A 17497-nucleotide genomic window follows, 5' to 3' on the forward strand; every position below is an offset into this window, starting at 1 on the left:
GAGTAAGTTCACTCATGGGGATGGAGTGGGGTGCCTGAAAAACAAATAACCTACGGCCATTTAAGTGACTCAGATAAAGCAGGTGACTTCAACCTTACAATCCTTTTAATGTTTTTTGAAAAATAGACAGACACACACACACACACACACAAAAGAAAAACTTGGAAAGAAGAGTGTACAGGCGAAGGAGACTGAAATTTATTAGCCTACAGTTTTGCTTGAGTGAAGAACATTTGGGAGGGATTCACGTCATACCACACCTTTGGCAAACGAGAGAAAGCAGCTATTAACTAAAAGAGAAATGCCAAGTGAGTGGCCAAGTCCGCAGCTTTTTATGAACAGTAAATAAAATAGGTATAAAATGACTTAATGTGTACATTTGGCCAGGTTGTTGTTGTTGTTGTTGTTACAGGTCACATCCATTTCAGTAAAAGTGCATATTTGGTCTTCACTTCTTGACTTCACCCAGATCATCAATGCTGTCATCATCCACCTACAACCGACAGACACAGAGACTGAATGTAATCATTGTGTCTGCTTTGTGATTTCGGTCACTTTTTTTTTTTTTTTTTGAATGGCAACAAATTAATTACGGTCGTTTATCATTGAACAGGTTTTCACAATACGCGTGGTGATATTCTATATTTCTTTTTTAAATCGTCAACAAATCCCCATGAAAAGACCAAAACCAACAATGAATCTATCTACTAACACGTATCTTCCTTCTCTGTGCCATAGAGCTCCATTGTTGTCCAGAAACTAGAGCTGGGCGATATATCGATATTATATCGATATCGTGATATGAGACTAGATATCGTCTTAGATTTTGGATATGGTAATATGGCATAAGTGTTGTCTTTTCCTGGTTTTAAAGGCCGCATTACAGTAAAGTTCCGTAATTTTCTGAACTTGCCAGATTGTTCTATTATTTGCCTTTACCCACTTAGTCATTATATCCACATTACTGATGATTATTTATCAAATAAATATTTTGTGAAAGCACCAATAGTCAACACTACAACATCTTTGCCGTATCGATATCGAGGCATTTGGTTAAAAATATCGTGATATTTGATTTTCTCCATATCGCCCAGCCCTAGCGGAAACTATTAAAAACTATTCCTTCATTACCATGAACACACACACACACACACACACTGTAGTTTGTTTTGACTCGATCCCACACAATAGGTCGCTAAAACAATTGTCCACAACAAAAGCACCATATTCTCCTGTTTCAGTAACGTTTGCTAAAATACAGCGACCAGCTGTTTGAGGAAATTACTTCTAAAAGGCCACTTTTAAAAAATTAAACTATACATTTGTGACCCATTTTTAAAGACTGACATCTTCAGTAGGATCCAATAGGTTTTGGGCTGAGAGCCACAGACTGGGTATGATTCGAATGATGGTTTTTGGTCTTTTTTTTGGAATTTGTTGACAATAAGAAGAATATACTGAATCCCAGACTCTTCACTTATATTGTTTGGGACGCTTATTAGTTAAGGGCTCTTCCCTAGTTGCTTTTTTAGAACCATCAGCAACAGTTTATCAAAAACAACAAAGTAGGATACACGAAACATAAAATACACAGACATGCATCAATACACTAGGACAGTTAGAGCTCAAATAAAACACGATACAGCTGTTGCATTGAGATGCTTTCTTCTCAGTTATCCGGCCAAATCCCTTCTCTCCTCCTGCCAACTATCTCATATTTGTAACAACACTGTGCATGTACAGAGGGGTTCAAACTCAGTGCAAAAAGTCCAAATTAAAACCCAGTAAGTTGAGGGCAAAAGAGAAAAGGGTACATAAACGAACAAAGAGAAATCCTTGAAGACACACATTTATCTACACATTTCAGACAGCTCACCTCAGGCCACTTCTCTTGAATGACGTCGATTATGTCATCTGTAAAATCTCCCTGAATGATTATTTCATCCTCTGCTGTAACCGAGGCACCACAAGAGAATTTCTGGGCGAAGAATCGCTGAGCCTCTTTAAGTTCAATGTCTGCAAGAGTCATTACAGAATTCATGTTAAGAATGAAGCCTTAGGAGAAAGAGAATGGTGCAGCGTTAAGAATAAGAAAACACTAAAGACTCTTACCAAATGTTGCCATGCCACACACCCTTGTGACATATTTTTTCTTGGCTCTGGGGATTTTTGCTATTGTGACTTTCTGAGGCAGAGTCTTCTTTTTCTGTTTGATCAGGCCTTTTCCACCTTAAAACAAATGTACAACAACAAAATAGCTAAATAAACCAGATTAAAGTCTTTCAAATCTCTTATGGCGTTAATCCATCTAAATTTGGGATGTTGCTATAATCATGAAAAAAGACAATTAACCAACACAGCTACATCTTAAAATAATAATTCTTCAGATTTTCATTAGATCAAAGAAAACAATGCATGCTGATGTCAAATCTACCAGGACTGACATTTTAGGGAATACAATTTAAACAAGGCCGGTTAACCATTAAAAACTCTTTTGCTTTGACACCTAGAAATAATGTAGAACAGTAGAATACCCTATTATAGGACTAATAAAGCTGATTCTGAAAAAAGAATGTGAGTTTTAAACGGTTTACGGGATAACGCCAAGGGATCTGGCAAACGTTTTTAGCGATCTATGATTGTTTGGTTGCTAACGTTAGCTCAAAAGCGCCATTCAAGTGACAGCCTTCGTTGCGTTTGATTGCTAACTTGTAGCCAGCAGTGAACGAACTTCCTTATGTAGGTCCATTTTTATTGTATTGACATCACAGAAGTCTCTCGTTAGCTGGTTCTTGTCGGCTACTTCAGCCTCTGATCTAGAACTGACATCAGGGATCATGCTGGGAAAATGTGACTGTTTTTGTTTTAAATTTTGATTTACACACTCTCCCTCGTTATTTATGAAACTGTTTGCATAGAACATTATATTCTCTCTGTGTTAAATTAAACTGCTGTGGATATTGTTAAGAAACCGTAACACTGCTTGAACTCTAAACAAGATAACATGGAGCCATTGCGTGTCCTTGTCTGAGCACGGTGTGTTCATGCCCTCCCAGACCAGATAGGGGAGACGTCGTCGACTCTGACAAGATAAACAACTGACGACACCAACTCTTGTATCATGATTATCACATTCTACGTTGTATTACAAAAGCTGCTGTGGAGAGCTTTTCGTTAGGTCACTGTCTGTACTATTCCGTAGTGCGGAGAAGGCCTCCTCATTGGGTTCTCGAGTAAAATGAACTTTAATATCTCTTCAGCGGTCTCGGTCTATCAATTTATAATGTAAATTATTCTAACAGTGACGCCTTGTGCTAAATAATAAATTACTGCTATGTAATGTACCTATCTCATTATTCCGTGGCTAACAGCAAAGTGTTGTCGTCGCAAAGTGACGCATGCGCGACTCACATCTGCACTCGACTCACATCGGGTAGTGACAACATACCTCTCCTCTGTTTCTTTTTCTCCTCCTCGCCTGCAGGGGGAGCTTCTCCAGTGCCGAGCTCCTGGCTGGGTGCATCTGCTGCCGGGCCAGTAGTTCAGAAGGACAACAGGAAAACATTAAAACCAATCCTGCAACCAATCCTGCAACGAAGCTTCTTACCTTTTGGATGACCGCTACAAGCGCAAAGCTGGATCTGTTTAGTAACAGACTAGTCTAGCTGCTGACCAGCGTGTCCATAACAGGCTGTTTTTTTTCCCCCCCAGCTTTGACGTCATTACAGACCTTTACACCTGAAGAGATTTTTACCTGATTATGAAGTAATGTCTCACTCTAGATACACCGTAGTGAAACTTACTACAAGTAAACTTCCAAGACTCTGCTCTCAAAATACACATTTCCAAATCTGTTTAATATACGTTTTCTCCTTTCACAGCTTTAGGACTTCACAGTGAGTCTATATATATCACTGTAGATATGCAAATGATACAAAGTTCAAACAAGTCATAAATGTTCTCTCTTCACACAAGCATAATCAAATATTGGAATATTTTTCACCTGTTAAACCTCACCGGCCTGCATGTAGGTCTGTCATTACAAACTCAAGCTGTGCAGCCAAAACATTGTTCAAATCCACAGTTTCCAAAACACACCAAATATGTCTGGTTGAATTTTAGGAAAATGTTTCTATGAAGGAAATATCTATTTGATGGAATCAAACATGGAGTGTTTGTATTTAAAATGTTACTCTGTGTAAACGTCATATAGCGTCAATGAAGAGCTGGAACAAGATGCTATAGAGTATAAAAGTATGATACGGACAGAAAATGTGAACATTTGGCCACTTAAGGGTTAAAGGGAAATACCCAATTATGGGTACATCGATAAAATGTGACAATGTGACTTTTGGAAAATGTACACTAAAGACATTTGTAACAGAAAACAGTCGATATAATCACATAAACAGAAGCTTGCGTAGTCCATTTCAAGTCCATCAGATATTTGTGTAAATTGAAGTTACACAAACATATGCCGCACCACAATATTACAACATCCACAAACTCCACACTATAACTATACTTTATGAATCTATATTGCCCAGCTTTAATCTTGGGTCACAAATAACCAGAGTACATGTTTGATGGCACTCACCTACAGTCATCCTGGCAAATACATCTGGGAAGTTCTTCTCGAGCCAAACCCTACATTTGGCTGGCTCAGGCATGTACTCACAGTACTGTAGACACAACAGTGAAGATTCAATTATACCTTAAAAAAAACGGCTTAAATACAGTCTACAGTTTGACTAGACACAATAGGCATGTACATCAGACAGCTCTGTTGTCCTTGTTTTTAGATCTATGTCTATTTCTATCTTCTTGTAAATTGTTCTGTGTATAAGAGCAACATTAAACCAGAGTACAATTCATCGTGTGAACACATACAGTACTTGGCCGCCCAATAAAGCTGATTCTGATACCTCAAACGTGAGTGCTTTAGTGAACAGGGTCCTTCAAACTTACCTCAGTAGGCAGAGAGCACACTGCAAAGAAACAAAAACAATTCACATTAATATAAGCCGTAATTGATCCGCAGAGAGGAAATTCAGGTGTTGCAGCCGTACAAAGACAGTAAGAAGTACAAATAAAGAACCAAAAATATATTATAATAAGTAGTATATACAACTAGAATAAGTAAAAAAGAATAAAGTATACAGGAGCAATTAAAGACAAGGTAAAGTGTCAATGGTGTGGTTAATAGCAGCGAGTCTTCTATATTAGGTAAAAAGCATACATCACAATAATATATAATGTGATTTATGGCTGGGCGATAGATAGACAAAAAATATGAAAATGTTTATCATATATATTTTCCTATATTGTTTCTATTGTCGATTGCAACGTCGAATAACCAGCAGCCTTGATCCTTGCACCTGTTCATTTTCACTAAAGTTCTTAATTTAGTGAGCAAATACTCAGTACTTTTCCATTGTCAAATATTTAATTCACACAGGAGTATACAAAGATAGTCTTTTCCATGTGGTTATTTAGTTCAGATGTAGTTTAGGATTCATTTGAAAGGTTCTTGTTCTGACTTCTAGAGCCTTGCCTGGTCAGGCACCTGTGTACGTCTCTGACCTGCTCCACCCTAACCTCACCAGTAGGTCACTTAGGTCTTCTGACCAGGGATTACTGGTTGTCCCTCGCACTCGACAAAAAAACAAAAGAGGACCGTGTTTTTGAAGAGGTGGCTCCGACACTGTGGAACGCCCTTCCTTTTGACATACGATCTGTGGTCTTTGTTGACGCTTTTAAAAAGCAGCTGAAGTCTTTTTATGGATTTAGCAGAAAGCACTTTGTAAACTCTGTTTTTAATTGTGCGATATAAATAAAGTATTACTATTATAATGTAGTAAGACAGTTTAACATTATTAAGATAATATAGATTGATATAGTACAGCGTAGAATAGTATGGGAAGATGCCAAACCAAGTAAAATATACTGTACCTCCACAGTAAAGTACTTTCAGTGGGTAATTTGAGTTAGAGCCCACTGTCCTATGTTCTGGTCTGCTTTCCAAAGAACCAGATTCCATCTCAGTAGTAGCCATCACAAATGATCTGGATAAAAGACACAAATGGACAAAATTAATTACACAGGGTCCATATAGTTTGTTGTAAATTATACCACAAATAACTTCAGAGTAGAAGTATGATGTAGTGATCAAATGTCTTCGGATTTGTTACTATCAGACTCTACTGTGGGCATGAGTGAACAAGGCTCCTGCCAATATTTCATCATGCTAGCCTGCCCAAACAAACACAGATCAGTTATATGAATAGCAGCTAGCTAGCTAGCTAACATCATGACACATGTAAACTGAAATAGATCACAGGTCGGTCTCACGGTGGGCTAATTTAATGCACAACAGTAGCATAGCATTTGATAGTTGGCTTGATAGCATCGGAGAAGTCAGCAGAAGAACTAGCTTTAGCTGGCTAACACATGCGGCAGTGTTTTATTAAATACACCGCTTAGCTACAACACTTGTTGTAATGTCTACATTAGAATATCCCGGTTGTCGTGGACATTGTATATTATTATACCATGTAATACCTTGCTGTAAAAATATCCCTGAATTTAGTTTCAGTGTTTTCATTCATCAGGTAACATGTACCGTTTACGAGTATTTCTTTCCCAGGATGGCGAAGGAATGTCCCGCCCTACTCTGCTTATAATTGGCTTACCTTGACATTCCGTAACCAACCCCACTCCTCTTACATACATTTAACCAACCCAACCAGAGAAGGCAACGAGTACTAGCCAATCAGAGGGGGAGTAGTTCGGGACACGCGTTCGGCATCCTAGGAAAATAAATGTGGGCTTACCGTTGACTAACCCAGCTGTCACCGTTAGCACCTCAGTTTAGTGGGGCTTTAGCTTAGCATGCTAAGTAAGCTAACGCACCGCTAAATGAACGCTGCGGAATAAACTGAATAAAGACAGAACAAATGTCGAGTTACATACCCCGCGAAATATATTCTTAAAACTGATGTCTGTTCAATAAATCCGCTCGCATTATTAACGTTAGTTTGACTTTTAGAAAATCATTCTTCTTGAATTAGGTTTAGTTGGCGTACTTTGAGCACGCCTAGCAGCGCTTCTTGTTTTATTGTTGAAGTGGCAAATACGCACCGATTGTGTGAAACAGCGCCCCTGGTGGTCGGAGGACGAAAATACAACACTCCAAAATCGAAGTCATAACGAATCAGAAACGATATGATAATCCATGGAGACAAAAATAATCTATATATTTTTATATTTTTTAGGGACCCTCGTCATACTTTTAGTTTCATAATTTTAGTTTTAAAATTAAGTAAAAATATTTTGTGGGGAAAACTGCGGGATGTACGATGGAGTGACGTAATCGTCCAATCCTTGTTTTCCCACTTCACTCTCCCTTTACGTTAATACGTTCACTCTGTACATTCAAAAGTTAGCAAAACTCTCCTAGAAACTAATGCTAGCTAGCTAGCTAGTCGTTTCAGTGTTTTAGAGAAACTTTTATTGTCAGCTAGGACATTTGAATTACTTTTAGAGCGTTTTGCTAAATTACGTAAGTTGTTTAGCCTGTTATTTTGCAGAGTTAACGTTAACTTTAGCAGTTAGCTAACGTTACTAACAGAGACTGTAAGTTAACGTTAGCCTAACTAACGTTAACTTAAGATAACGTTAGCTGACTGGCATGCCCCCCAATAGTTGCCCACAACAACAAGCTACATATAATAGCGATGAAGGTAACATAACACAGGGGGTTGCTGGAGATAGAACACGAATGAATTGTGTGTAACTGTTATGATGTGATGGACAAAGGAAAAGGACTGTCCCCTTCAAATGGAAGAGCCTTAGCCTGTTTCCCCTGGTCAAATGGTAAACATTCACATCATCATTCTCTTTACCAACAACAACCCCATTAAAGTAATTTGTTTGACATGTATAAGGGAATGTTTCAACCATCAAACATCCACTTTGACTTCGTTTCAGATACTTCAGCTCAGCTCTGGCACAGCACTCCAGTTAAAAAGGTCAGTGACATTTATGTTAAATTCACACATACAATAAATGCATTCATATTGTCTGATTTGTAATGTGTCTATATATGCCACTTTTCAGAATACTGGTGGTGCTTCACTGGATGCTAGCCAACCCTCTGTCCTAAGCAGCTTCAAAATGGACAGCACAGCACAACGGTGGGCCAGAAGTACACCTCCCCTCCCAGCAGACGACCTGTGTCCCCCCAGCTCGCAGGACACCGAGGTGAGATCAAATTTGGCCCCTGCCCAGGAGCTCCGGTTTTATTGTTTATAATGTAGCTTGTGCATTGTTTCCCACACACATTGAGTTCATTTGTGATGAGTTCATGCGCAGGCTACAAGCTCCACCATATCTGACACCTGTCAGCGTTAAAACAGAGCATTGCATTCACAAAGCAACTTTCAGGAAATATTATAGGCAAAGTTATGGTGAAAGCTTTATGTGTGTTTTCTTTGTGCTTTCCAAAAGTGTCCTGTGAACGATCCGAGTGGCTCCACCATCCAGAAGCAGAGGAGGGAGCTCCAGCTGCTGATGGTTGAGCTGAAGGACAGGGACAGGGAGCTGAACACTATGGCTGCCTCCCATCATAAGCAGCTTTACGCCTGGGAACAAGATCGCCACAGGGTGCTTACCTTGGAGCAGAGATGTGCCCGTTTGGATGGTGAGGACACAGAGATCTTCCCTGATTTGATACAGATCCAGTCCTTCACTATTTCTTGCTTCCACGTTTTAGCATAAAAAAAGCTAAATATGCTGAATGATAAATCGTTAATAGATGTTTATTTGCTTGTGTTTGTCGTTTGATCAATGCCCTTTACAGTTATTCTTCTGTGATTGTTTTAGCTCCAGTCTAAGACTGAATATTTTTGTGCAGATGAGTTGCAGAAACGTAACGAGGTGATCAGAGTTCTGACTAAACGTGTGTGGGTGGTGGAAACCAGGGAGGAGGAGGTCCAGAAGGAGCTTAGCGTAGCCCAACAGCAGCTCTGTGAGCTCGAACAGAAACAGCAGAACATCAGCCAAAAATGTCAAGACTTTGAGGTACACAATCATACACATTTTTTATATAAAAATACTGCTCACATCTTGTGGAAATAAGGCAGAAGACTAGCACCAGGACGGCTCACCGTGGATATAGTTGGTGTTTTCTTGGTGATAGTTAAAGGATAAAGTTGATTATATTCTATATATTTTTTATAATATATCAGACTTTGATACACACAGAACACTTGTTTTTTAAAACAATATCTTTATACGATTTTTACACAGATAATAATAATTTGATAATAATAAATCAAAATTGAAAAGAAAAACAAAAGCCACAAGAAATTTGCTGGTGTTATAGTTTTTTTGTCCTTTCTTGGGATTTGTTGACAATTGCAGTTATGCTGGAAGCAAAGGGTTGTAATATGTATTGTATACATATATATGTATTTGTATGTAATATGTTTGTATGCAGGAGGATATGAATGATTTATTATGTATAATGTTTGCTGTAAGTGTATTGCTTAATTAACTCATTCTTCTCATACTCAGTAGAATACAGTCTTGGAAAGCAGGACTTAGTATGTCTGTTTTAAGGTTGAAGTGTCTGTTGTGTCTAGGGTTGGGTATCGTTTGGACGATTCTGATTCCTAAACCGATTCTTGAAAAACTGAAAAATGACATCAAAGATGTAATATGTTTACTAGTGATCACGTGCAGTGAATGGTTAATATGCTTTTACGTCCTGAGCCCAAAGGGAAAATATGGCATTTTAAAAGTAGCCTACATTTACGGTAGCTAGCTAACGGTAGACTACAGAGAAAGTGTGATATTTTTACGTCCGTTTCGGAGCGACAGAGGGAAAATATTTCAGTCGACACATTAAGTGGAACCGAAATGAGGAACCGAAATTGGCGTTCTAATCCAGTCCGATTCCTACCGGTAACCAACCCTAGTTGTGTCTCTTAGGAGAAGAACCAAAGTCTCAACTCCACGGTCATGGCTCTGTCCACTCAAGTCGGCTCTCTGCAGGTCAGGGAGGAAGAACTGAGCTCCATGCTCAAATTCAAGGTACACTAGACTTTTTTTCCCTCTGTAACTTCCATAAATGCATTATAGTTTTGTATCTTGTGTGGGTTTACTGATATTCTGCTAGTTGGTGATCAACAGGACAAAGATGTGATGGAGGCCTCTGGTCATTTAGTCAACCTCACAGGGCGCCTACGAGACCTGGAGACGTCGCTGACAGAGAGTCGCTCGCGAGAAAGCAAACTCCTGAGAGACTCAGAGGAAAATAAACGTCGCTACAGAGAGGCCAGGCATGAGCTCACACACCTTAAAGGTACATGAGTAAACTGAAGTTCCTTACATACAGGACGTAGTGTGTTTGGCTTAAAAAGAATCAACCATCTTAAAACTCGCTATAGTCGTCCTGATTTTTCCCCCCCCCCCCTGTGTCAGCATGGAATAGCTTGACCTAAACATGTTAAAGGGGTGATTAAGTGATTATATAGGGTATTTTACACTGTTCCTTAAGGTCTCCTAATAGGGTATGTAACATTGGTTGGGCTGAAAATTGCCCGAATGCTATTTTATGGGCCCTTAACTACCCTGTGAATATGGCTCTATTTGGAACAAGAGCTTTTCTTCCAAATATGGTATGCTCATGAATATTTAGATTTAGACTTTTTCTGGGATTTGGGGTGTTCTTTTGTGTCTCTGGTGCTTCCACATGCATACAAACTTTGTAAAAAATCCATCCATGCTGTTCTGAGTGAGATACGGTTTCTGAATGTGTCCTGCCTTCAGTCTCCAGGTGAGCTGTTCAAAATCGGCACGGCTTGTGACGTCACAAGCCAAAATGAGCTGGCTAGCCGCAACCGTTAGCTCGTAGCGTTAGCATGCTACCTCGTTCTCAATAGCAAAGCACTGCTACAACACACACAAGTTCACCATAATCTACAAAATAACTACTTCCATGTGCGCCCTCATTTAGAAGTCTCCCAGCTAATCCTGCCTTGTAATTGACCGAAGTTGGAGAAACAGCCTTTCTTTTACCGTCTATGGAGCTAGCTAGCTGACATGATCTACATCTGAGCTACTACGCATGTGCGAGTGCAATCAAAGGTAGTACAGAAGAAGAAAAGAGGTCTCACTCTGTAGCTAAAACAGAGACCAGCTGAAAAGAGGATCTGCAGCAGTGAGAGAGAGCTGTGCAGTACAACAAAAATATGGTGATTTTTGAAAATGAAACCATGTAAACCTATTCTGGTACAACCTTAAAATACAATTATGAACCTGAAAATGAGCATAATATGGGCGCTTTAAGCTTCTAATCATTTCAGCCATACATGTCTTTCTCTCTCCTGTGTCACACTGTGGTTGTAGAGGAGCTGCAGCAGCAGGTAACACAGAGCAGCACTCAGAGAGAGGAGATCATCCGTCTCAAACAGGAGCTCCAGCTGCTCCGTAGAGATCTGGCGTTGTCAGGTACATTTATCTACAGCACACCAAGTCCATCCTCTTTCTATCAGGGTTTCTAAACTATTTATTTAATTAAAATATTGGGATATATTGTCATTTTCAGTGTTTGGATTTGATTTAATCATTTTATGTATTTATTTCTTAAGAATGTTAGTTATTTTACCAACTTTACTTTATCCTTTTAGATCTCATGTGTTTTGTGATCCTTGTGGTCCCCTAATACTGTATCTGAAGTCTCTTTCCCAAAATTCAGCCTTGGTGCAGAATTACAGCCACTAGAGCCAGTCCCACAATGAACTTTCCTTAGGATGTGCCATTTCTGTGTCTGTAGCTTTAAATGCTATTGAGGAGGAGAGAGAGCAAGGTGGAGGGTGGGGGTGTGGCTTTGACCAACTGCCACTTTGCTCGTTTGAAAGCCATGATCTACATCTCTTACGCTGTGCGGGCAGTGCAGATCAAGGGGAGGTACCCTTTCCCCTTATGACGTCATAAGGAGGAGATTCCAGATCGGCCCATCTGAGCTTTCATTTTCTCAAAGGCAGAGCAGGATACCCAGGGCTCGGTTTACACCTATCACCATTTCTAGCCACTGGGGGACCATAGGCAGGCTGGGGGAACTCATATTAATGTTAAAAACCCTGATAAAGAGAGATCTGCATGCAGTGAGACCTTTGAGAGCTTAGTGCAGTATCAACATTAAAATAATGGTGATTTTTGCTTACAAATGATCAACCATGTTAAAACTCTATTTGGTCAACCTGCTGATCCTCTCAGTGTCAGCACGCAGTTAAGACATCAGTATACAATTATGAACCTGAAAATGAGCATAATATGGGCGCTTTAAGCTTCTAATCATTTCAGCCATACATGTCTTTCTCTCTCCTGTGTCACACTGTGGTTGTAGAGGAGCTGCAGCAGCAGGTAACACAGAGCAGCACTCAGAGAGAGGAGATCATCCGTCTCAAACAGGAGCTCCAGCTGCTCCGTAGAGATCTGGCGTTGTCAGGTACATTTATCTACAGCACACCAAGTCCATCCTCTTTCTATCAGGGTTTCTAAACTATTTATTTAATTAAAATATTGGGATATATTGTCATTTTCAGTGTTTGGATTTGATTTAATCATTTTATGTATTTATTTCTTAAGAATGTTAGTTATTTTACCAACTTTACTTTATCCTTTTAGATCTCATGTGTTTTGTGATCCTTGATTATTCCCTACATATTTTATTGAATTCATTATACGTGTTTTGTAACCTCTATGTTTAATATCCTACGTCGTGCTGCTATCTGGGCTCAGTGGGGCCCTTTGCTGGTGAAATAAAGTTACAGACACACTGCAAAAATCAACACACCGCATTTTAGTGATGGCAAACATGACATAAAATGTATCCACATAAAAGCTGCTCATCATTTAAATCCTACTCGGGCTTTAGCTAAGAATTCATTTCACTATCAATGAATCAGTTACTTTTCTGATTCATTATTTAGTAGAGAAAACGGTCAAAATCAGCACTCCTTAAGCCCCTGACACACAAACCAGGCGGCTGACCGTCAGCAGAAAAGCCAGTCGGACTGATCAGTCTCCCCGAGGTCCAAAAAGTGCCTCGAAGCGACGCCGACTTGAGCGTATGTCCTGCGCGTGCATAAGACGTAATACAAAAAATGAAAACCGGAAATGACGAACGCGTCGCGTGGGTCTGGCTTTTCCAGCCGATAGTAATGGCGGCTTGTTCGAAATACGATATCTCATTTTACGAAAATAGTTCACTGAAACGTGTTTCTGAAAACATTTTAAGCGAGAAATAGGCCGTGCAGTTGCTGAATCTGTCTTCATTTCAGATCGACAAAGGTCAGTTTAAAAAGATTTTCGTCAGATTTTGAGAGGCGTTAGTCAGGCTCATCCCGCTCGTTATTTCCGGGTTAGCACTCCACCAATCAGATTGGTGGATTGAGTCCGACTGCCCGCTCTCTGACCCAGCGTGTCAGGTCGGCTAAAATGAAGGCCGACGGCTCCTCCGACGGACGACGGCACGGAACACACCGAACAGACTCGAGTCACCGACCTCGCCAGACTGTCCGACGGCCGATTATCGCGTTGGTGTGTCAGGGGCATTACACTTGAGAAGCTGAAAACAGAATATTTGGCTTTTTTTTTTTTTTTTTTTAATTAAAGCAAGAGTCACACGATTAAATTGATTATTAGACTGTCAGACAGACTAATAATACACCTCCCAGCCTGAAAAACAAATGTTCCTGCTGAGATAATTGCAGTATTTGATGTTTGTCACCAGGGGAGGGAGACTGCTGGAGAGATGAGCTGCTCGATCTGGCTCGCTCCAAACAGGAACGCACCATGTCAGAGCTCCGCTGCCTGCGACAGGTACAACAGCGTCTGCTTTGTTTTTAGATCACATCTTAGGGAATACAGCTTTCCTCATTCCTGTTGCTCACGCTGTTGTCGACGTCAGAGGCGCCTTTCTGGTTTGACAGCATACCTCGGAGAGCTCCTGCAGTCCCTTTGCTCTGGCTCTGTGTCAAAGTCATGTCTATTACTTGTTCAAACCACACAATACAGGCAAGAAATTGTGTGCTATCACATGTTGTTATTAAATCACAATTAGCTTTATTTATTTTTTTATTTAGATAAACTTTTATTGATCCCCAGAGCCCAAATTCCATTGTTGCAGCAACACAAAGACAGAAATAAGCAAAGTACAAATAAATAGAGAAAGTAAAAAATAAATAGGAGCTGGGGCTGCTTAATCATGGAAAACAAAGTCATGCTCCCGATTATTTTTGGTCAGTATTAAAATCACGATTATTTAACAGGATCACTCACAGACATATAAAATAAAGGGTTAGAATAAACAGTATAGTATATATTTAAAGTATAATATATAACAACATTTATGAACCAGTCCAAAAAGAGTGAATTAAAATCCTGTGTCCCTGTTTTAACTGTTGATTTATCGCATGGTTCCTCTTCTCTTTTCTTTTCTCTCATGTTGAACTTATAACAATCAAATGTGATTTAGGGTGACTAACTCACCCTCCCCATTATACTAAAGTACACTCGAACGTTAGCGTCTGGGCTGTTGTAGCTAGCAGATTGATATCATGGGTCAGTGGTGTGTTTGGATCTCAGTTCGCAAAAAACGGTATTTACATTTGCAAAGAATGTGGTTTCAGTTATTCATCTCCCTCGTCCTCGTGGTCTCGTGATCTAACAACACCGTGAGGGTGGTGGAGGTGGAGGGCAGGTGCTTTACAGCTCCGTATCTCTCCGTATTTGCTTGACTACGCTCACTTTGAGCAATTGAAACAATCTTTTTAAGGATTTTAGGATTTTAATTTAATTTAACACATTTTAGTTTCACTCAGAAATACGTCACATGACAAAATATAACTGCCGTTTCACTGTGACTTTAGGCGTTGGATAGGTTGTATCTGATGGTCTTAAATGTAAATAAATACATAAATGATTACACGTGGTGTTGTCTGCGTGTGTTTTTACAGGTGTGTGAGAATCAGCGGAATGACCTGCAGCTCCTGCAGTTGAATCTGGAAAGTGAACGTGAAACCCTGCAAGAGAAGACCGGTCAGGGGTTACCTGGCAGGTAAAAGTTGATTATTTCCTATTTTGTAGCTGTAGAGAAGCTACTGTGTTTGAGTCGATGACCATGGTGGGGACAGGTGGAAGAGAACAGCCTTTATGCAGCCAGGATGAGAGAAACACTTTTCTCTGAAACCAGCAATGACCCTTTCTAATCTGATTACACTTTATGATATTTATCTTTAATACTTAAAAGTTAAAGGCAGTTACTTTTCCTTTACAATCATGTTCAAGTATTTTTGTGGCGGACAGGACTGGAACTCATGGCTTAGACTCTTATTTTCTTGATTAATCGTATGATCTAGAAAATAATGAAAAATGTTTTTGGATTAAACAGTGATCACAGTTGACCTGCATTAATTAAAGTTAGACATGGACAGAAACATATATCCCCAGGGATAGAGGTTACATTTTTCATTTTTTAGTAGATCAAATGATTAATCAAGTAAATAATCGCCAGATTAACTGGTAATGAAATGTATCGTTAGTTTCAGCCATACAAAAAATTGTACACAGAAATATTAGAAGAGGCAGGAGCCAGCTCTTTTTTAAAAGCCTTAATCCAGTGCAGCCATGCAGCTAGAGGTGCATCGTAAGGAAGCGTGAGAAAGAGGTAAGAACTTACATTGATGAAGACCCGTATCAAGCTGTAACGTAGCACACACTCTTAGTTCATAATCTATTACATTTGATATTGAATAGAGAGGATTAGTATGAATGATTTTGTTTGTGTCTCAGTCAGGGGGAGTTGAGATGTGTCTGTCTGGACAGCCGGTCACCTTCATCGCTCAGAGTGAAGAACTCAAGACCGTCACATGACGCTGCCTCTCCACCAGCAGCCAATCAGCAAGCCACAGCCAACTGTGACCTGGGAGCCTTCTCTGCACACTCGATTGATGTAAGACGCAAACGATGCCTCGTGCCAGAGACAAGTGCTTGTTTTCTGTATAAGTCCCGATAAAGTCTCATCACACAGTTTATATCGACAGGAAAAGTTGTAATGGTGTGCATTTTAAAACAAAGAAATCTGCTTATTCGGTTTCTTGCCGAGTTAGATAAGACGATTGATACGAATGTCTGTACGTTAAATATGACGCTAAAGCCAGCAGCCATTTAGCTTAGCTTAGCATAAAGACTAGAAACAGTGGAAACTGCTTTTTGTTTTTTTTCTGGTTTTTGTATGAATTACACAACCAAGATGTGACAGTGTTAATTACTGAGCTTTTTAAAATGCTGGAACATGAGGTTTTTGTTTTTTTTACCGACAGAGCAAGGCTAGCTGTTTCTCCCTCTTTCCAGTCTTTATGCTAAGCTAACCAGTTGCTAAGTGATATCAAACTAACAAATACGTGTGTTTCCCAAATTGTTGGATTATTCCTGATCACCTAAAGCCATCCCTCCCTCTCTGACCAGGGTGACGATCCTCTGTCCAGCTGTTCCCTGCAGCAGCTGTTGGATGAGTCCAGACTGCTCATCCGCAGCTCGAGACCCCACAGCTCTGTACACAGTAACAGTGTCCCTCCTATGAGCTGTGGGGCCACTGACCCGATTTACTCTAATAAGGGCCAGACATCCCACCAGCAGCACCTTCTCCACCCAACCACCCCGACATACGAGGTACAGGTACAGTTTCATGATGCTGGGCCTCTCAACCTCTCCTCTGTCTCTCCTTTTGTATTCATGGGGTGTGACATCAAGGGTGTAAAATGTATACTCGTTTGGGTGTGTTAAGACATAACCGCTTTATTATTTTCTCTCCAACAGGCCGGTGACACTCCACCCAAAGCCTGCCCTCGACACCAGCCAGCCATGTGGACGGTTTGACATTCACTGAAGCACAGATTTTAATTTTTTTTAGTGGAAACGTCTGGATTTACCAACGTGGCTCCATGTGATAAACTTTTAAGTGGAGTCTATTTTCAAAATCAGTGTTCCTACAGAACTTGAACCTGTATGCACACAGGTAAAAGGTTGAACTGAATCTCAGGGAGATGATGAAGTGATAAAAATCCATTCATAACATGAATTTGTCACTCTGTATACCCTGAATCTGGTTTTTAATTTGGTGCCAAAGCATTACTCTGCATAATTTATGTTTTTTTTTTTGGGGGGGGGGATTCATACATACATACATACATACATGTGTTATTTTAATGCCCTGTTACAGATTTTTAAAGGCTGCATTGTGTGAAGTGGGAGAGATGTGAAACCAGTCCTACAGGGCTGTTGAGTGGTGTGTACTTGTTTAGTCTTTCCAGTTTCACAGCCTACAAGATTTGACGGTGACTCAAGAGGAAATGTCGACGCTGTTAATAGTGTTTTACAATTTGTAACTTTGTCATCCACTTTTGATTAAAAAAAATGTTTTATATAT

At 39.9% G+C, this 17497-nt stretch overlaps 2 protein-coding genes across 3 annotated transcripts; one reads left to right on the forward strand and one right to left on the reverse strand.

The window, feature by feature from the left end:
* Positions 1 to 176: 176 nt before the first annotated feature.
* On the reverse strand, positions 177 to 7143 carry denr (density-regulated protein). Of its 2 annotated transcripts, none has more exons than XM_078271211.1 (8): positions 6973 to 7143; positions 5953 to 6065; positions 4969 to 4988; positions 4597 to 4682; positions 3449 to 3534; positions 2113 to 2229; positions 1877 to 2016; positions 177 to 493 (listed from the first exon to the last, which is right to left on the reverse strand). In XM_078271211.1, exons 2-8 carry the CDS (start codon positions 6053 to 6055, stop codon positions 449 to 451), a joined length of 597 nt encoding a protein of 198 aa, XP_078127337.1. In that variant the 5' UTR covers positions 6056 to 6065; positions 6973 to 7143; the 3' UTR covers positions 177 to 448. The 2 variants fall into 2 exon arrangements, with proteins under 2 accessions (XP_078127337.1, XP_078127338.1); XM_078271212.1 differs by lacking the exon at positions 6973 to 7143 and adding an exon at positions 6834 to 6966.
* Positions 7144 to 7399: 256 nt separating this feature from the next.
* ccdc62 (coiled-coil domain containing 62) lies at positions 7400 to 17238 on the forward strand. The gene is given in 13 exon segments (XM_078270766.1): positions 7400 to 7875; positions 7990 to 8030; positions 8119 to 8262; positions 8509 to 8701; positions 8915 to 9081; positions 9994 to 10095; positions 10195 to 10366; positions 11413 to 11509; positions 13782 to 13890; positions 15027 to 15127; positions 15862 to 16021; positions 16537 to 16746; positions 16888 to 17238. Coding segments are annotated over 13 exon segments (1623 nt in total). The 5' UTR covers positions 7400 to 7808; the 3' UTR covers positions 16948 to 17238.
* The last annotated feature ends 259 nt before the right edge of the window (positions 17239 to 17497 follow it).

Source organism: Sander vitreus, chromosome 16, assembly GCF_031162955.1.
Source record: "Sander vitreus isolate 19-12246 chromosome 16, sanVit1, whole genome shotgun sequence".
Lineage (NCBI taxonomy): Eukaryota > Metazoa > Chordata > Actinopteri > Perciformes > Percidae > Sander > Sander vitreus.